Here is a 25,039-nt window from a genome sequence, read left to right as displayed (position 1 = left end):
GGTGTAGTATAAATGTATGAGAAGAAAGTGAGACGAGATCTTGCTTGAGGAATCATTTATTCAAAGGTTTGGCGTGTTGCTGAATGCTTCATTGTTAAATGCTACTTGAAAGCAAAGACTTTATGTGGGTTGAGCCTGTATGACATTTAATGACAATTGACAAACTATGGATATGCATTATACAATGATACAACTTTTCCTTAATATTTGGGCATTTGCACGACCTGGAATATGTTCTCAAAGACTGATTTGATCTGCATCCTACCCAAAAAATGAGCTTGATCATAGAATATTTTTTCTTATGAATTGATCTAGACTCATCAAGCGATACATTTTTCATGTTTAATCATAAAGCAATTTCATGCTATACCGTAACTACGTTTTAAGCCTTTCATGGTTTTCAGTCACTCTTATGATTGTACCTGAAGCCTTCACACATGCTGTCGGCCTCAGTACGCTGTATAACCTTAAAATGTTCAATACAGATAAAGCAACACACATAAAACAAAGAGAGGGCTTTATGAAACTAGCTGCTTGTGATGAGATTCTGACAGTTCTGATATTAAACAGAACTGTTATTTAAATACTTAACATTTATATTGGACCACATGCAACATATACATTTTTAGACCAACAAAAAGGTCTTGATCATTTCTGTGTGAAGTTTGATAAACAGGTCAATAGTGTTACAATAGTGGTTGGGTAATAATGATCTCTGTGTAGTGGTTCTTGATATGCTAAAAGACCATTAAAATGCTCCAAAATATCTGCAAAAACAGATAACTCCGTTTCAAATGTAAAAATCATGTTTTTTGTATTGTGCATTCAAATGAATATCAATCAAACTGCAGTTGGGGTGTTCTGATTAAATAATAACGCAAAAAATACAGCAAACTTAAACAATAAAAACATGATAACATAAAAAGTTGTAAATAGAGTTATCTGTTTTTTGCAAATAAACTCTTCATTTATTAAAAGAATCAGAACTTGTTTTTCTGTTTTCACCATATAAAACATTTCAAATCTTTCTTTCGGTCTCATTTGGCCATTGCATGACTAAATATTAAAAGATACATTCCAATTAAATTCTAAAGATTCAAACTAAACATTCTTATAAACAAAATGATCTAAGCTTAGCCCAAATGTCATCCAAATATTTTAGTGTGTCTTACACTTTTGAATAATAAATAAGGTAATCTAGTTACCACCTCAGCTTGTTTACTACATTCTGTTCTCCCGTCACCTATTACGACATCTGAGAATTTATATTTATTCAGGAAAGTAGCTGTACAGTCTATTATAGTCTATAATTTTATAGTCTATAAGACAGTAGTACGGACAGAGCCAAACTTACTGACGATGAGATTATAGCAGCAGCATTGAACTGACAAGTTTCATTGTTATTCATGTTAAAATCAGCACCCTTCACTTGGATTGCATTAGGTTCAAAATAAAAACACCTCTAAAGCCACATCTACAGCACATCAAATCTCTAACTATTCAGCAATTTTACATATTAAAAAAAGAACATTCGCACGTCTAACAGACAAAAACAAATCACACGGAAATGCTTAAATGTGCAAAAATAAGGTTACTAGGCTATAATGTAAACCTAACATGTGTAAAATAATAAGTTATACAAAAGGTAAAAACTAACAAACGAGATTTTGAAAGAAAAGATGCTAAAATCCCAGGTTTATTATAGGGATAAAAAGGAAAACCCTTGTAGACTTGGAGAAATATTGAGCTGCATTTCCCACACTCAACACTAGAGGGCACAACACTGGAGGAGGCTCGCAGGAAAAGTAAGGCAGATGATCTAAACTACTGGCCAGTCTCTTGTAGCACCAAACGTGTAGTTTTGACAGAGAAAACTATTTTGAATTTTAGTTCAGATATGAGCTTCTTTGGAAACAACACAAAACACATGAGACTGTGTGCTTACTTCAGAGATTACAAAACACAAATCATCATCCCATCCATTCCTAGCAAACCTTAACCATGTGATCCATGTAACAAAACATTGTTCTTCGTGGTTTTCAAAAGGGGACTCTGTGTCGACCACCTGTCATCCATCCATAATTCACTTTACCTTTTCTTCTTATCGTCTGTTTCATCGTATGTTTTCCTGCACAGACATTGTGTCGGCTGTTAAAAGGGTGAGTGTGGTGAGCGGACCGTCTCGGCTGAACAGGGAGAGATGTCCTCAGACTCTGATGTGAATTCAGCCGGGGAGAGGGTCACCAAGGTCGGAGTACTGGAGGGAAAGGTGCTCAAGGTGCCTTTCACATCCTGGTGGCGTCTTCGTCTGAAAACCTGCCTCTCCTTATCAAGAGGGGTGGTCTGGGGATGAGAGAACGCGACAGTGAGCAGATGCTCGGGAATGATGGGAATTCCGATCTGATAGCTGTATGGACAGGTGTAAATGGGATTGTACTTGTATGTGTGCAAAAATGATTAAAAGCAATCTAGACACAGAAATAGAGCAAAGCGAAGCACCAGCAAATATAATTCAGCAAAGCACCAGCAGAAAGCAAAACCTGTGAGTGTGAACAGGGAGAATATAAGCAACGCATCCTGTAACATCATAGCAACAGGTCAGATGTGGAAGGGGCGGGGTTATGAAGACTGCCAGCATGTTGCCATGGAAACACTGCCGGTTTGGGGCACTCTTTGGCCGTACCTTATCCAATACATCCCCGGATGCGGGTAGCAGTCCAAAGACTCTGAGCGCTTGATGGTAAACCCTTCGTCCGGCTGAGCAGAAAGAAAGATTTGTACTTTTATTATTAAAAACAGCACAAGCTCTGAGCCATAGAGTGCTGTTCATGGGCTTCACGTTTATTGGTAGTTTTACAAAGGACAACCAAGTGTTTACAAAGTGTTTTAATATTTCCCCAATGATTCAACATCTACAAAACACTATGTTTAGAAATTGTAAACATATAGTTGTATAACTGCAAGTGGAGCGTACGAAACAAACACACAAAGCAATGTGCAAACAAAACAAAGTGAAAACAAACGAAATCAAATATACAAACAAAATACAACCGGCTTGCAAGACCATCAAAAGCGCAAAACAAAGTATATAGTTGAAAAAGAAGTCATACGTTTGAAGTGTGTTTTGTGTCTGCAGGGGTGTAGTAACGCTATGGAATGCATGTATTACAAATATAATAAAGCTTTCTTGTGCGGCTAACAGAATTCAGTCCCTGACAACAGTGCTGACAGTCATTATATAAGCGCAGTGCAAAAGGACAGAGGGAGACATGTCAGAGATGTTACACACAATAATGTCAGACAGGATGGAGTCTGTCGGGAGATAAGGCGATGAAAGAACTGATGGATGAGACAGCAAGAGCTTGAGATAAGAGCACAGCCTACAGAACCTCATACCAAATATCACTTCGCCAGTTTCATTTCCACAAATAACTGTTGCGATTCAAGTCGGTTGAGATGTTACATGAATCGCAATACACGTTTTGAAGAGCAGGGGCCGCTGTGGTTACTGCAAACTTTGAAAAAATACTGATATTTCTTAGATTTAAAAAAGATCAAAGAATAGCAAAGACAAAGTCTTCGTTTGTTTATATCAAAGAGACTTGTATTATTAATTTTTTATTTGATTTGGAATTCGTTTTAAAGTTGCAGTTTATTTTTGCTATTTGACATAAAATATATTTATATTAAACAAATAAATGTGCAGCATTTAAGAAATAATAAAAAGGCAGTTCTTCCATTACAATTTTTGTCTCAACTCATTTTGAAAAAGAAATCGTATCGTGAGATCATTGTTAAATCATTATTAATATACGCAAAATCAAGAGCGATTTTACTAAACACATTACAAATCATTATATATAGCCTATCAACCCAGATATCGTACTACAATATTTGTCACTTTCGGAGTTTTGAAATCTGAGAGGATAAATACATGTTTGTTAACACGTTTTAATATGAAATATAACCTATGGCTACAACAAAATGTATAAGCATGAAATATTGTCAATTTTTTAGCATTACAATTTACATCAACTGGAGGTACATAGAAATCATAAAGTATTATGTTAGCAAATTGGTGTAGTGTTAGAAATAATAATGATTCTAACAATGTCAACAACTCAATGTCTATCTTGAATGTCAGTTCTAGACGGCTCAAATGTAAAAGTGATGGAAGATTTTTTGCAAATCTTTTTTTTATTTTTATTTTTTTGTGCATGGAAGAAACTAATAACAGTAAGATAAACATCACAGACAAAAACTGAAACTGATGAGGAGTCAAATTCTTACTGCTATGATGGAGACTCCAGCTGGGCTGCTGTTAGGTTTGGAGCCGGTTTGGAAATGTTTTTTAATCTTGCCAGCCACAGACAACTGATGTTCATTCTCACACAATCTCTCATCCTGCAGAAGAACAGAAATGCATTTCAGTGCTTAATTCCAAGTCACCAATATATTTTCTGGAACCTTGGTGCATTTGGTAAATTTAGTTAAAACTGAGTATATATATACTATATATATACAGTATATATTCATATAATGCGCGTATATATACTGGTATATTACCATATTAATGTTTTTATGTTTTTTTTAATATAATTTGCTATTAAAATAATATTGTAAATCCAAACTTGCATATATAGCATGACAAATAGTGTAGTTTTTCATTAATACACAAACGAAGAATGAAGAGATGAAGTCTTACGTTGACCCAGGGATGGTCCAGCACCTGCAAGGCTGTGTATCTCTGATCAACCTCCACCTGCAGCATGCAGGTAATAAGATCCTACATTGAGAAAGATGTTAGTTTATATTTCTCCAAAACAGACACATTTTTAATCTGTGTTCTGCTACACTGACCTTTGCCGAGTCAGATACGTTGTCCCAGTATGGAAGAGGGAAATCCAGCTGTCCCATTAAAATCTGATCTAAAAGTGCATCCTGATCCTCTGTGCTCCTAAATGAGCAGATTCATTAAAAAATGCAATGAACTTTTGCTGTGACACTGCAAAAAATAATTGTAATGTCTACTTTGTATTCTCGGTAGTCTGAACTACATAACATTATTTGGCCACTAGAGGGAGATTGACATCCAGCTGCAGCGATGTATTACTGCAGTGCATTGCCCTGCATGGTCAGTGCACACTTTTATTTTTATAATATGCAATGTAATGGATTTTGCAACAATGTTTCAAACAGTATTGTGGATAATCTGTTAACCAATAGCAAATAGGGGAACCGTACAGAAAACATATTTGAAAACATCTAATGTCGTTTCATTTGTGAAATGAAAAACCAGTGCGACAAAATGTCACATTTAACTCATAACATGTCACTTAGATCACAATAACTCTCTACTTACCCATGGAAAGGTGGAAACCCACAAAGCAGAATGTATGTGATGACCCCAGCTGCCCAGATATCAACCTTTAACCCATACCTGCAACAATAGGACAGTCTTAGTTATAATCCAAACCACCTCTCTGGTTCTCTTACTATGTGGATAGCACAGTATGGTTAAAAAAGTTCTGACTCGCCCCATCTCTGCAACGATCTCTGGAGCTACGTAGGTCGGGGTCCCACAAATAGTGTAGAGGAGTCCATCAACAACTGTTGCCAAGCCAAAATCCCCCAGTTTTAGAGATTTACTTCCATCCTGGTGTTCAAAAACCTGAAAAAACAACATAAACGTCCAGCAAAATCACTTTTTGTGCATGCAAAATCATGAAAGCAATAAAAGTATGACCGGTTCTTCATTGCTAGTTTGATTGGTCTGATAAACAGGCGTCAAAGAGAAAGATCAACAGAAGGAATTATAGACTAAGTGCAACTTTGTTCTCAGTTTATCTGAGTTTAAATGACAATAGGTACAAGGCCAAACACTTGCTAATCTCATGTGCTTTTCAAAGCCATTCCTTTCTTCACAGCAATATTATTCGAATGGCATATAATGTCTATTGGACTTATCCAACTGAGCTTCTCTTTACTCTGCACGGGAGGAATATTTAAGGTTAACACTATGATTTCAGTTCTGTATAGTAACAAGATGTTCTCTGTCATATTGATCAACCCACCAAGAGATTCTCGGGTTTGATGTCGCGGTGAACAATATTATGGTTGTGCAGATATTTGATAGCGCTGGAGAGATTATAAAGCATCCCACTGGCATCCCGTTCTGTGTACTTGTTGGAGGAAGTGATGGCGTCAAAGAGGTCACCACCCTGTTTACACACACACGCACACACACAAATACACATTTTGATATATTATTATACAATGATTATAGCATTTTCTATTTAGTAACCTACTTCTTAACCATAAAAATGATTTGGATGATAGTATTTTTTGATCTGCTTTACAATATAGATTACATTGTACAAGTACAGGCAACACTTTTTTTACATTATGTGTGCTGATATAATGTAGTGTCTCTGTATGTGTGCTAATATTTAATCCCATAAAAATTACAGCATTTTGTAGCTTTTGCCGCTATAACTGTTTAAAACAAACATGTTTTATCTAAGTCGAAGTCAAATGACATCAAACCGTGACGACAGCTCAAATTGTAAATAGTTATTATAGGTTTAAAGTTGTGTAAGGAGACGCTTTTTGTGTACTTGCTCAAAAACTGATTGTATTCATTTTTCTCCAAAGAAAATGTGGAGCAATGTGGAGAATTTAGCGGCACCTAGCGGTGAGGCTAAGAATTGCAACCAAAAGCTCACTCCACCCCACCCTTTCGAAGCACTACGGTGGCTGACACAGAACTACTATATTCACTTCTTTGTCGAATGAGAGAGCGTATTGACGAAACGCTACAGTTTGTACCATTCTAAGATAATATAAACATAACGCTTCATTTTGTAAGGTCTTTATACACCTCTGAAGAGTTACAGTATGTTTATTATATTGCATTTCTGTCAATAGTCAATAAATATTAAAAAAATGACACACTGGCCCTAAGTTATTTGCCCTTGCTTACACTCTATTCTAAATCTGTTATATATAATGTAGTGTGTGTAATATCATCTGTAATGCCAAAGAAAAGCTTATCTCTGTAAAGTTAGACAGCTGTTGCAGGTTTTACCTTGACCAGCTCCATCACCAGGTAGAGCTCATTGTAAGTGTCCATTTCCTCGATCAGTAAAACAATATTGGGATGCTTCACTCTCCGAAGAATAGACACCTCATTCTGTATCATGTGTTCCTACAAGCCACAGACAAGCCATTTTATTTAATCAATACAGATGGTCTTGCATTCATTTTGTCTGGATACACCGCAGTAAGCACACTTGAATAAGACATATCAAATAAAATCTTCTTCAATCGCAATGTTACCTTCCCCCTGCATTTGCTTTTGTTAATGATCTTCAGAGCGTACTCTCGTCCTGTGGATCTCTCGACACACTCCCGGACCAAAGCGAAGTTCCCATCTCCAATCATTCTCCCCACTCTGTACCTCTCAGCTATGGAAGCGGGAACCTGAGGATAATCCTCCATCAGCTCAGCTAGAGGGACAAAGAGCACGTCATGAAGATTAAACATGATCAATACAAGTGATGAAAAAACTCTTTGATTTGTGATGGAAACATGTTTTATATCACCCAAGGTTCCTCACCTTCACTTCTTGGCCCATCTCCCTCGTCCATAGAGCTGCACACCTTGGTAGACGCAAGAGAGAGGGAGGAGCCACTGTGCTGAGAGCCCTGTCAATCAAAAGTGAGTGACAGCCAGTTTATATATTTTTTTTTGAAAAGCCATTCAAGGCGTAGCATTGTTATTTGTCTTGTTAAAGAAAAGTTGTGTCCGCGTGGTTTTGGCCATATAACATATCTTTCAGTTAACCATCTTGAAAAGCGGTGCAACACCAGAAAATATAAAGATGAGTTTCTATGGAAACAGCTTGAGTGTGCTAAGAATACTTGAGAACAGAAGCCTAGCAAGTGAGGTGAAGTTCACTGATGTTTAATGTACTGAACCATCACATATTTTCCACCTGCTGTCTTATCAAGCTCTAAGTGTTATTTATTTAAACACCATCAACCATGAATAACTTAAAAGGGCTGTACTGAATGTTAATAATGCCTTGCCAGTAGCTGTTCATTGCAGCCAACAAAAGTAATAAATTCTGCCTTGTCAGAAAATGAGAACAACATTCTTTTCATTATTGGAAATAAATAATAATTAAACTGGATGCCTTTTCTTTTTTTTCTTTTTTGGCATTTCTTCACAGCGCGTCTGCTTTGTCATGAGAACAGAACTAATATTGTTCAACAGCATGAAATTAAGAACTTGTAATGTTTATGCCATGAAAAAAATTGCAAAATAAACATATGGAGACGAAATGAATGGTGATATTGATTAATGGTATAATAAACGTTCTTCTTTTCAGATCTTGCAAAACCCCTACTTAAGCTGCTCCATGAGAATCTATTTCAATTCTTATCTTATAAATAATAATTTGCCAAACAGGGTATAATGTTTTAAAAGCATCCAATTGATGTATTATTGAGATGGTGTCACAAGAGTCGGGATGCAGGCAGGTCAGGCGACTCCTCTGTTGTTGCTAGGAAACATTTTGGCTGAAGGTAGAATTATTCAGCAAGGATGTACTTTGCAAGAGCAATTGATTCAGCGTTGTAATATTAAGTTTGTATAGCACCTGAAATAAAAAGACTAATCTTTTAATCGAAATATGCTTGATGACTAATTTGAATAAATGTGTCAAATGGTATTCAAGCCATTGCAGAGATCATTGGAGGTCATTACAGCAGATGTGAAAGGTGACTGTTTGGTGTAACAGCTCTTACCCTCCGTCTCCTCAGGCTTGCTGGACTGGTGGCTGATGGACTGGGAGATTTTCCTGACCGTGGAGTCGACAGCTGACTGCCTGCTGTTCCATTAGCTGAAATAAAGAAAAATTCATCTCCGGTTACTGTTTACTGGCTCTCACAAAGAAAATCTTTATATTTTACACTAAAATTAAAGAAAAGACAAATCAAAACTCTTATTATTACATTTTGCACGCCAGTTGATTCATTCTGACCATTAAATATAATAGGAGCAAAATGCAAAGCAAATTATAACTATTATTATAATATATATTTTTATATAGTTTTGATATTAATAAATATACAGGATGTGTTCAATAACTGTTGCTAAATGTCAAATAAGCAAAGCTGCATGGCAAAAAATTATATTTCTGAGGATGTTTGTCTTGTTTTCTAGTACACATATTTAAACATTCTTATAATACATTTAGATAAATTAAGATACATACTTCAGAAGTACAATCACGCTAAGTTGTGAAAGTAAGAAAAAAGATCTTCAAGTGAGGAAAAAACTCTTTATAAATTACATTTATTGAATTAAGTTGAAACTTAAATGAAGTTTATTATTCTAACCCCATTTGGAAACATATTTTTATTTTATTTATAAATATTGCATAATTCAAATGACAATGAGATGATGTGCCTCAATATGAGATTTTTTTAGATATTTATTCTGGAAAACAAAATAGTAAGTAAGAAACACATTTTTGCTGTTTCTTGCATTTTTGATGTGACAATCAACACAAAAACATATCAGAAATGTAAAATTAGAATGCATTGTTCCAAATGCAACTTGCAGACTATCAAGCATATCATCAGAGCGAAATGTACAAAGCATACACATTCAAATACAGTGTCAGTAAAAATGTTCCTCTACATTCCTCTTCACAAACCCGAACAACACACAAAATACAAACCACCTCACATCTTAAGAAAACCAAAGAAATCTTTACAAAAGTGTGGCACAAACTCTCTGTCCTACCTGTTCTAGAGTACAGCAGACTGCTGGAGCAAACCACAACACCTCCTGTGCTCATAATCCCTGTCAGACAGCGCGAGTATGTATGAGTGGAGGAGAGCAGGACGAGGTGGATGTAAATGTGTCTGCTGGCTGCTCATAGGCAGACTGAATCTTCAGCAATGCCTTGCGTCATGAAGAGCCACCGAGGGTGGAGTTCACCTCATTAATATGCCGTATCGTAGTTTGTGTGGGTGACTACAAAAAGATCTCCAAATCTCACAGCAGAGATGTTTCTGAATGGCGTAAGTGCACAGATGACGTGGTTTTGGAAATGGATCTTTGAAGTACCCTGAGCATTTTGCAAGTCCACATAAAACTGTGATTACATGCTATGATTCAGAGACTTCCTTTCAAAGAGTATTTCATTTGTTCAATGAAGGCAGAACATAAAAACTAACAAACGTTTGTGTTTGTGTGTCACTGTGTTCTGGATGCCATCTGTGGTGCGTTACCATATGATGACATAATTCAGCATGCGGAGAGAGTGAGAAGGCATCACTGTGGTATTTTTGGGTTGGAAAACAGATTTGATGGGCTATCGGATCAGTCGTCATTTATGTGTGTGTGCGGCATGAAGAAAATACATCATTCCATCTCAGTGTGAAACTGATAGTAGCTATGTTTCCATGGACACATCGGATTGAATTTGTTCAGATTGTGCAATCTGAATGTAGTTTTTACATGTCCTATCAAGTGGATTACAAACGGCATAAACCATCCCTTACAATCCATATCGGTTTGGGCGTTTTTAATCTGATTGACGTGTTCATATTGAGCATTTTCATTCCGATTGGACTTTTAATAGCTGGTGACTACACTCTTTAAAATAAAGGTGCTTAAAAAGGTTCTTCACAGCTATGACATAGAAGAACCATTTTTGGTTTCACAAAGAACCGTTCAGTAAAAGGTCTCTTTCTTACTTTTTTATAATATGAAGAACCTTTGAAACAGTATGGTTCTTCAGGGGTTAAAGGTTATTTATGGAACAAAAAGGTTCATCTATGGTATCGAGGAACATTTTGAAGCACCCGAGAGTGTAGAATAAAAGAGCTTCATTTACAAACTGCAGATAGGTAAAAGCCACGTTATTAGTTTTAAAATGTACTATTAATTTAGCAAAAGTTAACATGGTCATTTATTACAGAGTAAAGCATTAAATAACTATGAACTATTGCATATTTTACTGTATCTTTATTGCATGAAACCATCAGCAAGAAAGCAGATTTCTATGTACGAAAAGGTACCATTTATATCTAACTCTCACAGTAGACAAATATATCTGCTCTCTCCTAAAACCACATTAATAATAGCATAAACAATTTGTTCCTAATCACTGGGTTTATGGCCACCCACATTATTTCCTTGCACCCTGTTGAACATTTCGGGGAAAGAGGTTGAAGCTCAGCATCAGCTTATTACCAAACAGCACGCACAGCCGGTACTTCTGTCATTTTGTGCTGACCGGCGGTGATACGAAATCTAAAGAACAAGCACAATAATTGTTCTGTTTTTGTTGTTGACGAATCTATATACAGCTTACTAAGTGACGAAACCCGGTCCAGGTATATGGCCGGTGTTTTCTAGGAACATCAACTTTAGGAAATGATGATTCATTACTCCATTGCAAAGAGACATTAAAGCCTGGATCAAATGGATGTTCAGGATGAATGTTAGGAAAAAAACACAAGTAATCATGTTTGAGGTAAAATACAAAAACTAGAGGACTGAGTAACCGCAGCATTAAAATAGGGAGGCTGGGAACTGCATGTACAAGATGTCACAACAAAACATAACAACGAACGCCGCTGAAATGCGTTCTGCCTACTGCTGAACAAATGTGCCAATGTGTCAGAGACAGGCGTCCGGAAAGCTGGACCTAATTTCGTTACCCTTATGTTGTTCAAAATCTGTAAATGTTTTCATATTAGGTCATTCTTAAACCAAAAGAAGATATTTTTGGAAATGTCAAAGTGGTTCAGTGTTACCAACATTCTTTAAAATATTTGACGTAATGGGGAATAAATGATGGAGGAAACTATGCCTTTAAGGATTTTCTCCAGCGGGAACTGTTCAGCAAGCACAGTAGCAATGTTCCAAGAATGGCAGTGATCTCCCTCATGACGCACAAAATGTAATTATAAAATGTAGAAGTTTATTTTAAATGTCCACGATACGGTTTTCCATCACCGAAACAATATAAAAAGTACCACATTCTCATGCTTTAACAAAAAACATCTTATCAAACAAAACTATTCAAATTTGAACACATCTGATTCATCCATATCTCAGAGTCTGATGATGTGAATATGACCAAACAGACACCCAACATCCGCATCCAATGTTACATCTGTAGTATGAATTCTACACTCGAAATGAATCAATTCACAAGTACCCAGTTTAGACTTCACGAGTCAGTGTTGAACACATCCAACAATCTCAGTTAGTTTGATGATACATGTCAAAACATCATTTCAGTTTGCCATTCGAGGACATCTCACAGTATCTCTTTGACTCACACAAATGCCTTTATGTTTACCTGAGCTGGTGGAACCGGGGGACTTGCTTCTTCTCGAGGGTCCACCACTGCGAGGAGAGCAGCGACCCTGCATGGAAGATAGGCGGCCGTAAGACTGCGATTTCACCACCCTGCACTCTGAGAAAGAGAAAAAGACATTATTTGTTATCAATAATGCAGAACGATACGTTTTTTTAACAGAACTAAAAATAAGAAAATAAACAGGAAATGAAATAGAAAATAATAGAATATAGAAATGATAGAAAAAAAAGTAAGAATGTCAATGTTCTTGCTTTATCTGCATCAAGGAGAAAGGCATTACGCTTTGTTAAGACATTTTGCTTCTATGTCTTATATTTCTTGTAAATGTATTTAAATGTGTAGTGAATATATACAGTATGTATAAAATATTGTTCAGCATATGGGCATAATCTTACCACTATCATCTAACAGGAAGTCATCCTGGTAGCGGAACTTCTCTGGTCCACAGGCAATGAATATATCATCTTCACCAAAAAAGTCCTCAAGGCATGTGACCTATACGACCATAAACATAATCCATCTCAGTACATAGTCATTAACAGCTTCCTTTGTCAGGGCAAGCAACACCCTACAAATACACAAGGCAAATAATAATAAAGCCTATACAATCTGTTAAAAAGCAAAAAGAATATCCACTGCAGTAAACATTTCTTTGTACAAAACCCTTTCACCATCTCAGTGCGTAACTAGAGACATTTAGAGGCAATATTAAATCAGTGAGAAATTACTGAGGAAACATGATTGAACATTTAAATGTCTGAAATAAAATAAAAAATGACATTTTAAATAAGTTGTCAAGAATGCTAACGGAATCAACAAGCTTTGTGTGCTTTGAAATTAAAGGGTGTAAACAAAATAATGCATTCATTGAATTGTGCATTTATCATTCATTGAATACTGCCTCAAAAATGAATTTATTGTTAATTTCAATAAAATATATGAATGTCATTTTGACATTTTCATGTAAAGGTCACTACTATGACAGTAATACATTGATTCCAATGATTCATGCAGCTGTGTGAATGAAACCAGTGAGGCGAGACAGCTTCAAGCATCATTTACACATACCAATGAGAACCTGTTGCTGTAGCAACAATGATGTCATCATCAAGATCAGAGTAAGATGATTCAACCGCAAAAAGTGACCTAATGCAGTACTCCTACACCAAGTGCAAAGACTGAACAATTCAATAATTTATGATATCAAAGCAACAACAACAACACCATGTAGTAACAGTTATTTAATCTGATATTGTTCATCACATCAAACGGTCAGAGTTGTACAGGATTACATGCTCCAGACACAGATTAAACAGTTTGAGTCTGGTGAATTATCTTATGATCTTGTGGACTTGAAATATACAAGTTAAGAGTGAAAAAGAATGAAACGTTTCCTTGAAATAATTGAAGAGGTGACCTGTTAATTCTCCATTCATCATAATTTACACCCCTTTTAACTCCAAGTTATGTGGTTGCATTATTTGCTAAGGGTCTAAATGAAGGTTCCACTCCATTGGATTAAATGTTAAAGTGTGGCCGTGATTAACTTTTAAGGCGAGCGAGTAAACCAGGAACCATTCATGACTTGACTGTAATGCAGTGAAGTTAATCTTTTTATCTGAGAGACATGAATTGTTGATATAATACAGTGACAACGCTTAGGCAACTTGGTCCCATTTTCGCTTTAGTCTATTATGACAAATCTGACTAATTATATCAAGTCTTTAAAATTTTAAAAGTCTTTAAGATTTAATTTATGAAGCAGTATACGCCACCTAGTGATCAGAATGCAAACTTGCAGAAACATAATTGGTCATGAAGGCTAGACTTTACAGAGTCTATGTTGTTTATCAAAATATGTCATAAAACTCACTTACTACCGAAGTGAAAAAAACAGTCCAATCGTATAAATAATTATCTTGGATGAAAACCAGAGAAAAAGTTAATTTGAAATATATAGGTGAGGAGCTATTCGCCTGATCGCCACAAGGTGGCAGCTGTAATTCATTACGCAGCAGCCACAAAGCAGCACTACAGCATCATCCCCTAACAGAATATGTTGGATGGGTGGTTTACTGAAACTGATAATGTGCTAGCAGGTTGGAACTGTCTTTTGTCCTGTGTTTGTGTATGTCTTTCATATCTGCTCATTTTACTTACAGAGAAAATCTATAACATTTGCAGATAAAAAAAGGACAAACATTATCTTAAGACTGTAAAAATTGACCGATTCCAAACCTCCGTAGCTTTGACCCGCCAGCTTTGGCAAGCGGGTCTGTGTTAAGCGCCGTAATGGCTGCAGGTCCGGATGGCTGCTTGCCGGAGCTGGATTACTTACCCTGTTGCAAGTCTTGTCTATGTGTACTGTGTGCTTGTTTTTCTCCCCACCTTCCTCATGTTATGCTGTATTTCCTTCTTGATACATTTCGTTGCATTGTACTTGTACATGTGTAATGACAATAAATTGAATCCAATCCAATCCAATCAGTTTTACAGGCAACGTACAAAACTCAACAGTCACACATTCTCAACGCCATTAAAGTTTCACATGCAAACATCATATTTATATGAACCTCATGTGCCAAGCAGGATCTTTGAAACATTGGCAAGCTTTCGGTTTTCAATCCATATTTGCAATCTGAAGTTGGGACGAAAACCTGTTCCATCTATAAAGCAAATTAGATACGAGAGAAAAGCTGCCAAGATACTGCGTACTCCATTTTATTAGATAAGAGCTCTTAAGAAATAGCACAATGATTTTCCAAGGTAAAAAACATATGAGCGGACCGACTCATGAATCTTTCCCAATTCAGGAAAATGAAGTGCCTACGCTACACACATTCAACTTTTGAAGTAAATTGATTTTTTTGAACGAGTTCAGGATGGAATATACAATTTGACCGCCGTATGCATCATGCATGAGGCTCTGTCATAAATTAATCAGGCCGGTACAGAGATCTGACCTTCACAGAAGTTTCCTAATGGCAGTGATGAAGATCAGCATGCTAGAAGAGTTAATGAGCACCTCCTGGATGTTTATGTCCTGTCTGACAGGAAGCTTTTACTGGCGCTTTCTACCAAACACACCGGAGCTGCAGCTCTTCTGCAAAGCCATTACTGCCACTTATCTGCACATCAGTATTGCAAAAGATGTTAGACAACACTACATAGAGCCTCGGAGATTTTAGGGTGTCGTATATGACCAACCCACGCGTTACTCAATGTGTCATTCAATATCATAACAACCTGTATCACAAATTCTGTCTGCCGTGTCAAAACAACACTCTTGTTTCTTAATTCTTTGAGGCTATTTGTCTCTTGAATAAATCAGAGAGTAACAAATTTATGGAATGATTTGGAAAATTTGATCAAAGTTGATAATATTTCAAAAGTACATTTCTTTTTGTTAGTGATCTGTTTCAGTTTCACGAAAAAATACAATCATCAGTTATGTGTTGAAAAAGTATGCTGCATCTTAAACAAATTAATGCATTATTCATGCACAAAGCCCCAATAAAAATGAGGGTTTGTGGTTTGTAGTCTGTGTATGACAGTTCTTGGAGACAAAATATGTCCCACACTAGCTTCCTGTTTCAATAACAGAACATCTTAATACAGCAAATAAAATCGTGATAAGGGTGTGTCGCCAGACCTTAACAATATAACTATTAAACACAAAACAACTTCAAAACCTCATACTTCACACATCATAACTGTATCGCCCATGGCGATTAGCCACCCCAATGCACATTATATTGAGGTCTCCCCTCGGCCACACTATTTGTGCTGCTTCTATAATTCAACCCGCACCTGCTGAGACACAGACGGAGGGGCAACTACAGTTCAAACTCAGCTAGAAGACAATAGCAGAACAATACATAACTGTTCTAAATTATTTCTTAAAGCAAAATGTAAATATTCCTAATATTCCTGCCATAAAATAAACCATATCTACATATTTACTAGCATAGGTAAAAAGAAACAGTAAAATGCTGGAGACAGGACAGCATTGATTTCCTTTCTGCACTGAGTGAGCTGCCACATGTCCCCTGATGCCCTACAGAGCATTGATCTGAACATTCCCCTGCTGAGAAAATTCAGAGGTCTCTCATCTGGGAAATGCATTCAGTCACCGGTGCCATCCAAGGATACATGTTAATACAAGCTGAATATGTGAAAGATGGACAGATGACCCTTGGAAATATTAGCAAGGGTGGTTGAAGTTCATTGAATTCTTATAATTAATGCATTTAATTTTTTTTATAAATTAGATCTCTTTGATAGATTACACCAATACTGGGATCAATAAAGTAAAAACTGGCCAAATTATCATGTGACAGGTGAAGTACAAATTTACATTAAACCGCCTTTCAGGTGAAATGTAACCGGAAAATCTTTGATGATATTCTTTGCTTAAAACAGAGATTTACACAAAACAATACCTACACTTCTTTAAATAGGATAATATGACGATATATAATATAATATAGACCACTGCATGCAAGACTTAAAAACACTGTGGCCGAGAAGAACTTCCTGTTTTAGTGATTTCACTTTACACAAATGTTTGTACAAAATAACATTAAGAAGTGAATCGAATTGATTTCTTAGTAATATATGTGAAATACAAAGAAACAGGAAGTTCTTGTGGACTAGTGTTGATTTCATCTTCTAAAATGGTGTATAATATAATATAATATATGTAGAGTATATCATTAAATAAGTCGTTTTTTGCAGATTTACTGTTTAATACTGTTTACAGATAATTGAACTTTTGTGAAGATAATAAAAAAAGGTATATATATATATATATATATATATATATAGATACTGTTCAATAACATAATACTGAATGATCATACACAGAGCATACAGATCAGGAAAGTTACATAATAGGGCAATTATTGTTTGGATAGATAAGATAAATGTATGAAATACAAAAAAATTGCACAAGATTTCAGTTCTTTATAGCGGACCTGTCCTGTCTGTGCTTGATAAAAACAAACAACTATTTGAAATGTAAGACTCTTCATGTATCACAATGACCTTTCACCAGTGAATGAAACTGTTCATAGAGCAGTGTTATGTAAGTCCAGCAGAGGCACATAATGAGTAATGACAAGCTCCATAAATGCACAGTTCAGCACATTGCGGTGACGTGCGGCCCCGTTACACACACCCACAAGCATTTATAGCGGAATGAGTTTTTACTGTCAGGACAAGCTGCATATTACATGAATTACAGACCTGATCTGCTCCATATTCATGCAAAGTTTAAACCCAAGAGGTCAAGCTTTATCTGCTGACCAGTTAGCCTCTGCCTCAAGATGTCTGAGAGCAATATACTGTACAGTATAAATCACAAATATATTTTACATTTTAGATCATTTAGTGGCAGGGCCGAACCGGGCTCTGTTGGTGCCCTAGGCAAGATTTTAGATTGTGCCCCCTATATAAAATTATTTAATTAATACAAAAATCTGAAAAATTTCCTTTTTTAAAAGCAAAATTCTAATTTATTTTAATATAACATGAATTTTAACTAATATAAATAGGAAGTAAATAAATAACAACTAAGAAATATTTGTAATAAAAATGTTTCTAATTACCTACTTGTTTATAAAAATATTATATTAGACCTCATAAAACGAATATTTCATTATAATTATTATTGAGATAAAGGTTAGTAAGAACTTTTTTTTAAACATTTTGTCAACCTCTGCACAAATGCTGTAGGGACACAATAAAAATGTATTGTATTGTTTTGTATTTTCGTAAATAAATGGTATGGTTTAGTCACAGTGCCAGTAAACACACTTTGCAGATTACTTAGTTGAAAGCAGTCAAAACTGCACGCAGTGTCAGTGTAACCAGTAAAATGGTTCAAAATAAGCAAGCCGCTCTGAGCGGATTTCGAACTTAAAGTCCCAGTGAAATAAAAAATGACAATGCCTATTTCTTCATGAAATAATGCAGGGTTTATTGTAAATAGTTTATCAATGTGAGTCATTCTCTTTATAAATGTATGTGCCCTTATTATCGTTAGTTAAAATCTAAAAAAGGATTCCTATCCACCATTTAACACCATTAGGACAGACACTACTGATAGATACTAGCGACATTAGCTGTGTCTCAAAGGACACTTCATATTTTTGGTTGAAAAAGTGCATCATCCGGGTACATAAAGTGCACTTCTTTTTTGAGAATTTTCAATGCGAATGCACTACTCACACTATTTAAACTATAAAATGGCATAGATTAGTGCATAAGTCCACTATTTTGGACGCACATATTATTTTTTGTGATGCAAGAATATATTGCATAGAGAAAGGGGAGGAATATGCCATTTAAAAATACAATTTAGATAAACAGGATACAAACTGGTAGGAATAATACTTCTTCCTGATGCAATGTGGTAGATAAACTCAACATAAGGTGCCTTATTTATTAAAGGAATGCAATGACTCATTCAGACAACCAAGATACTACCAGAACTACACTCAGCAAACACCGGAAGATGGCCCGGTAAAGCTGTTACAATAAATTCCAATGTTTTATGAGATGGCCGGCGGGTTACAACTGAGGTGACCTTGAGAAAGATGCCCCTGAAGTGCCCTGGGCGCTGCAGTGATAGCTGCCCACTGCCCAGGGCGTAGGCGAGTGTTCACGACTTGCTGTGCCTGTGTTCACTACTCTCTGGATGCAGAGGTCACATTTCTGTTATGGGTCACCATATCTGACAAATAATTCACTTTTAATTTAATTTAATCTGTATGTTGTGAATTGAACAAAAATGAACGATTGCTAGGAAATAAGCAATACTTAAGCCCCACTCCCTCCCCCTAAAGCTTATGTCACTGGAGTGAAAGCAAATCAAATGAATGAATGAATGAATGAATGAGATCGCACAAAAATCATACAAATTAGCCCAAATTAGTGTCATCGAAAGATATTTACGTTTTTGCTATGTGATTGTATTGTAATTTCTTAGGCAAGATCAATAAGACAGAAACAAAGTTAAGCCTACTGTGAATGTCATAAAATTCAATGTCGCTTTATAACTTGGACGTATGGAAAAATATTAAAATTTATAACAGAATATTGCCACATCCTGGATTTATGGTTTCTAAAATATATATCCATTGATCTTTCATTCATTTCTGTAGAGGTTTATTTCATCATCACATCCCTTCCTTGTATATCCTCTTCAGATCTGTCTTTCAGTATAGTCACATTACACACACCCAAAAATTCAATAATGTCCTAATATAATATTCTCTCCATTTCGAATGCTTCAATGAGACTGACACTAATATATCTAATAAAGGCCTAATACATTTCTTTGTGCACTACCATATCCACAACGAAGAAAGGAATGAAACACAAGCAGAAGATTAATCATTATAATCCATCCCTACTAGGTCATTATGAGGCAATAACAAAATGAACCATTTATATGAACCGAATACCTTGAAAGGGAAACAAATGACCAGAAATGGTGCAGAAAACCATCACAGACAGTCACAATAAAGAGCTACGAATGATGGGCCACACCTTTAACTTTGACTGGAGAAGCAAAGCAAAGATCTGGGGCCCATATCAACCATGAAGAGTAAGAGCATCTGAGGATGACTTCATCCTATTGAAGCATTTCAGGTTTGTCAGACTTCTCCACCTGGAGCACTCAAACTGAAAGATTACAGCGGTCTGACTCCTCAAAACAGACAGCGCTCATGATAAATGTTCTTCAACAATTAAACAACATTAAAACTGTAATACCTTTCAAAGCCTGGCTAGCTCTGAAGAACTGTCCGCTTAGAGGAGTGATAAATAAGGGACGGGACGTAATGGCTGAGGCCAAGATTTGTGTTAGCTATCATTTATGAAAGTTTCTCTTAGATGGACATAGTACTAAAGTGTGTTCACTTTCATCACCTCAGTCGCACATTCTTCAAGAAACATCTGCATGAGTAGCATCGAGAAACATCTTGACCATCTTATTTCCAACTGTTGTGCTCCAAAACCAAACTTCTACTATGCTAGATTTACCAGAATGGGAAAACAGATCTACGATATATGTGCTTTCTATATTTCCTTCAAATCCATTTCTGTAATACATTGTATCATAAATACCTTAATTAAGTATAAAGTTATGTAATGCAATGTACAGTATGTTATATAAAAATACTATGTATTTTACTATGTAGCTCAGTGGTTAGAGCATGGCACTAGAGACACCAAGGTCGTGGGTTCGATCCCAGGGGATTGCACATACTTAGAGACAAAATGTATAGTATAATGCAATGCCATGAGATGCCCCATGCCCCATGCGGGTTGCCCATTTCCTTGCGATCCTTAACATCCCTCATCCAAACCTGCAACAAAACCGTTTCTGCTCCCCTCCTGCCGCAGAGGCTGTTCCTAGGCAACCACCCCCAGCAACCACATTGCCATAGAAACCGACCGTGGTTTGAAAAAAGATATCAAGGGGAAGGGCCCATGCACAATTGGTATGTGAGAGAATGGGTGAAGGTAATTGCAAGGACTTCTTCTTACAGAGTATACTGTTAAAGAAATATATTTAAATATAAATTAATTTTGCTTTTATTGGTCGATGCTGATATTTAAAGAGCACGTGGAAAATTAAAGATATGGCAATATTAATCATAGCATTTATTATTCAATTAAAAATAAATAATAATAAAATATATTACAAATATATGGTTATTGTATTAATTATTCATTTTATTGGCAACAAAATGTTAATTTGTATCGTCCCTTATTATACACTTACTATTCCCCGAGAAAACCCTGAACAAAGAAATGTTCATTACACACTGACAAGGATTGCTCTGTAATCTCAAAAGCATCAATTCATTTAACATTGTTTAATGAGAATATACAAAATCGTGCATTGCAATATTCAAGTAATGGCCCTATATGTGAGTATGCATTGGAAAAGTGATCTCTGTGTCGGGTGTAAACAGAGTAAAGCATAAGTCAACGGCCTAATGCATTAGAGCCCTCTGATGACAGCTTGTCACTTCCTCACACAGAAAGGTCAAAGTTGCCAGTCTGTGCCAAACCATACGGCTGCCTCTGTATGATACCCTCCTAAACCATGATATCCATTATCTTGCTTTCTCTTATTTATACAAGAAATGATTCAAATACTATTTCGTAGCAACCGAATCATGAATGAGAAAATACTAGGAGTACAACAATAGGGTGGAAAACTGATCCTGTAACCCAAGATCATTGTGCCATAAGTAATCGTCACTTAACCTCAGGTTACTCCAAGGGTCATGTATCGTGGTCAAAGTACTATACAGTGTTCTCCTCACCAATTCTTCAATTCAAATCAGACTGTTGCATGTGCCAGAAATATGGTAGAGAAGTAACTCACTAAAAACATATTTCTTGTATATAGAATTGATCACAAAAATAAATTTACAGAATGTATAAGTTTATTATACGGGAGTGTGGAGGTTATGTGTTTGTTCGACATTAACTGAAAACCCTCTATTGGCCCAGCATTTAAATCAGCTGTCAGATGATTTTTTTCTGGAAAGGCCAACTTTAACACAAAGGCACCAAAAGAAATTCAGTCACACATGTTTTGAATGATATGAGGGTGCCTAAGAACGAATATTTTTCTGTATTTTTTTTATAATTAATTTTGAGTGAGCTATTCCTGAAGAAAGAGAGAGACGTCCTACAGTCTATAAAGAGAACAAGCTGACCTCTTAAAGGCCATGATGCACCTTCAGAAAAACCAGCGCACTCAAGAAACATCTTGTAGAGCTACATCCAACAATACATGAAACTCAAAAAACGCACAAACGTTACATCCAAACTATACTTACCATTTTCCCGTCCACTGTGTATAATCTCTTGACCGCCCCCGAGTCCAGTTTTATAGCATCAGTGATATCTGTGAGAACCTGCTCGAAGGAGTGGGCCGTCTTTTTGTTGAGAAGAATGCGCACGGCTTTCCTGGGCTTCACTCCGCTGCGGACTATCGTCACCAGTTTGGGTCGGATGAAATCTTTGTTATCCTTGGTTTCTGAAGAACCAGCCTTAGCGCTGGCCAGAGATGTGGGTGCCCGTTCGGATCCACCGGTCCTGCTGTTGACCGACCAGTTAGGGTTGACATTTTTGGTGTATTCCAGTTTCTTGTAAGGCTCGATGGATCCACACACATAGCTCTCCCCTGTAAAACATAATTAAACAACAGACATAAATGTAAGTAAGAGCCTCGGTTAGCAATACTTTTTCCAAGATTACTGTTACAGCACTTGTACAGCTACACAACAGAATATGTCTTGCACAAGTTGACCTTCACAAAGGCCCCAAAGAGATTCACGGCACAGTTTATTTAACATGCAATTTAAGCACAAAGATACGTTAATGACCAATGCTTATGTTTGATTTATTGTTCAACACTGAGAGGAAGGAAATGCTATAGAGATGCAAAAGTTGTAAAATATTAATGAGCCTTTTAAGACGATCTCAATGTATCTGTTCGAATGAAATGAGTTATCCTAAAAATAAAAGGATTAAAATTACAAATAAATCATAATCTTTCCCTGAATTATACATCAATAGGATAGAGATCCCCAACACAAGCACACACATGGACCTCCAGACCTCTGCATCAGGACCACATTAGTAAAACAAGTGTTGCCTTAAAAACCACAGACGGGTCCACAGACATCCATCCTCACCTTCCACCAACTGGTCCATGCTGGTAATCTTTCCCCCATCAATGGTATAAATGGTCCGAACCCCCTGGGGCAGATTGACATTGTCTGACAGGGAGCGGGTGAGGTCCGCAAGCAATGCTTCGAAGGACCTAAACCTGTCGTTGGAGATCGCGTACACGATTCCTTTAAAGTACCGGTCCCCATTGCGGTAGAACCGAACCTTTTTGGCTTTCTTCTCGGAGCTGAGAGCCTGTAAGGTCCGGGTCCGGTACAGACTGCAGTGGGCGCTGTGCGTGGGGCTGGGGAGCCCGTTCCCCCGTGAACCCGCACGGCTGTATCTGTGTGCTTTGTCCCGTTCGTCGAAATGCTCCAGCTCCATTTCAACACCCGTGTCTGTTGTCGCTTTGTGGAATGAGAGAAAACAAGTCACGTTGCAATATTTGTGATGCACCTGTCACCATTACTGTGCAATATTTCCCTACGTCATTTCATCTAACTCTTTGGACAAGCATTACTCATATTCAAATAACTGAGATTCACTTAATTGGGCCGGTGTTTTTTTTTTTTGGTGTATTTAAATTATTATGCAAACATGGTTTAATCGATAGGCCTATACAGTATAGTAAGTTATACAAGTTAAACACGCCCAAAGGTATAACACAATGACGAAGACACATAAGTCGGGATTTCATTATTCACGATATTTGTGCACTTCTGCGCATTTCTTCATAGAAGCAGAATAATTATTTCATCTACTTTTGTGCGTTGAAATATCCGATGTCACTGTCGACTAGCGGCTTGTCATCTCCCGCAGAAGGTGCTGGTTTTTAAGAGCAGGAGGAGAGATTCATGAGCGCTTCTTTGTGAGCTCCGGTCCCTCTTAAGTGTTGAATGGGGAGGATGGGCCGGTGTCTGTCTGCACCTTTGCGCTTATTTACATCAGACTGTCCCTCGTTTAAATGCAAATCCGACGATTTTGTCGTATTCCATGAAGAAATCCGTCAGTGGATGAATGAAGTCACCAGCCTACCTAGACGCTTTCCAGCTGTAGGTAGAGAATGATGCTGCATGCGGCTCCTCCCGGGTAGGGAGGGGACTGTGAGGGCTGCTATCGGTCCAGGACAGTCACTGTGATTTGTAATCTATCCCCATTAGTGATTCGTTTATTGATTATTTGTATTAATTCTTTAATAAAAGAGGTGAATTGTATCGTAATGGGTGTCCAGTGCTCCTCGCCCAATACAGTGTCACACCTACTATTGTATCGTTACACGTCTTAAATAAAGGGCATGTGCTTGAGTATTTTTATTTTTTAGTATAATATTCATTCACATCATTCTAAAACTCAGACTCAGACATATTTCACCACTTATAGATACACTACAGGCCTACTTTCACTACTACTACCACTACTCCTATATTACTGCTATTAATATTAATAATAATAAATAGAAGAAAATCACATTTTCACTGCTTGTCTATTTCAGTTCTGAACATATAATACAGTATATTAATGTATATATATATTTAATTAATGATATATTCAGGACCCAACCATTTTGTAACAATGACACATACATTATACATCCTTTAGTAGGTCTAACATGCACATGTAGCCTAAATGTATACAAATGTATTTGAAAATATAAACCCCTTAAATAAAACCTATAGATTATATTTATGGCATGGCACCACTAGATGGCAGCACTAGACTTGAACACACAGTGCAACACATTTTTGTTTCGCCTGATCCTCTTGTTGTGCAAATTATTGTGGTAATATTTATTTTCATGTAGCATCAATGTTTGAGTGCCTATTTAGCTCAAGTAAATTTTGATCTTATATGACGATATATCAGTATATTGCAAATAAACATTGTGATTTGTGTATTCAGCATGTTCAACTTCATAGAACAACAGTAAAA

General features: G+C 36.6%; 1 protein-coding gene across 3 annotated transcripts; it reads right to left on the bottom strand.

Moving 5' to 3' along the window:
* Positions 1-54: 54 nt before the first annotated feature.
* On the bottom strand, positions 55-24,435 carry dclk1b (doublecortin-like kinase 1b). 3 transcript variants are annotated; one of them, XM_056757444.1, is made up of 17 exons: positions 23,872-24,435; positions 23,137-23,517; positions 22,276-22,622; positions 12,805-12,904; positions 12,389-12,505; positions 8,811-8,905; positions 7,619-7,706; positions 7,339-7,508; positions 7,088-7,207; positions 6,075-6,221; positions 5,538-5,671; positions 5,363-5,440; positions 4,861-4,957; positions 4,706-4,786; positions 4,291-4,404; positions 2,684-2,757; positions 2,146-2,343 (listed from the first exon to the last, which is right to left on the bottom strand). In XM_056757444.1, exons 2-17 carry the CDS (start codon positions 23,492-23,494, stop codon positions 2,286-2,288), a joined length of 2,178 nt encoding a protein of 725 aa, XP_056613422.1. In that variant the 5' UTR covers positions 23,495-23,517; positions 23,872-24,435; the 3' UTR covers positions 2,146-2,285. The 3 variants fall into 3 exon arrangements, with proteins under 3 accessions (XP_056613420.1, XP_056613422.1, XP_056613421.1); XM_056757442.1 differs by lacking the exon at positions 2,684-2,757 and having other exon boundaries at positions 55-2,343; XM_056757443.1 differs by lacking the exon at positions 2,146-2,343 and having other exon boundaries at positions 2,350-2,757.
* Between the last annotated feature and the right edge of the window lie 604 nt (positions 24,436-25,039).

This window comes from Triplophysa dalaica, chromosome 9 (assembly GCF_015846415.1).
Source record: "Triplophysa dalaica isolate WHDGS20190420 chromosome 9, ASM1584641v1, whole genome shotgun sequence".
NCBI lineage: Eukaryota > Metazoa > Chordata > Actinopteri > Cypriniformes > Nemacheilidae > Triplophysa > Triplophysa dalaica.
Note: the sequence above shows the minus strand (reverse complement) of the source record. Positions and strands in the feature narration are given on the sequence as shown.

What these genes read in the sequence shown, in the direction of transcription:
- dclk1b (XM_056757442.1), bottom strand. Translation starts at nt 23,494, where the DNA reads ATGGAGCTGGAGCATTTCGACGAACGGGACAAAGCACACAGATACAGC. An exon ending in TCAAACCCGAGAATCTCTTG is followed by an intron (nt 5,672 to 6,074) that starts GTGGGTTGATCA and finishes TTGTTTTTTCAG; the next exon opens with GTTTTTGAACACCAGGATGG. An exon ending in GGGTTTCCACCTTTCCATGG is followed by an intron (nt 4,958 to 5,362) that starts GTAAGTAGAGAG and finishes CTGCTCATTTAG; the next exon opens with GAGCACAGAGGATCAGGATG.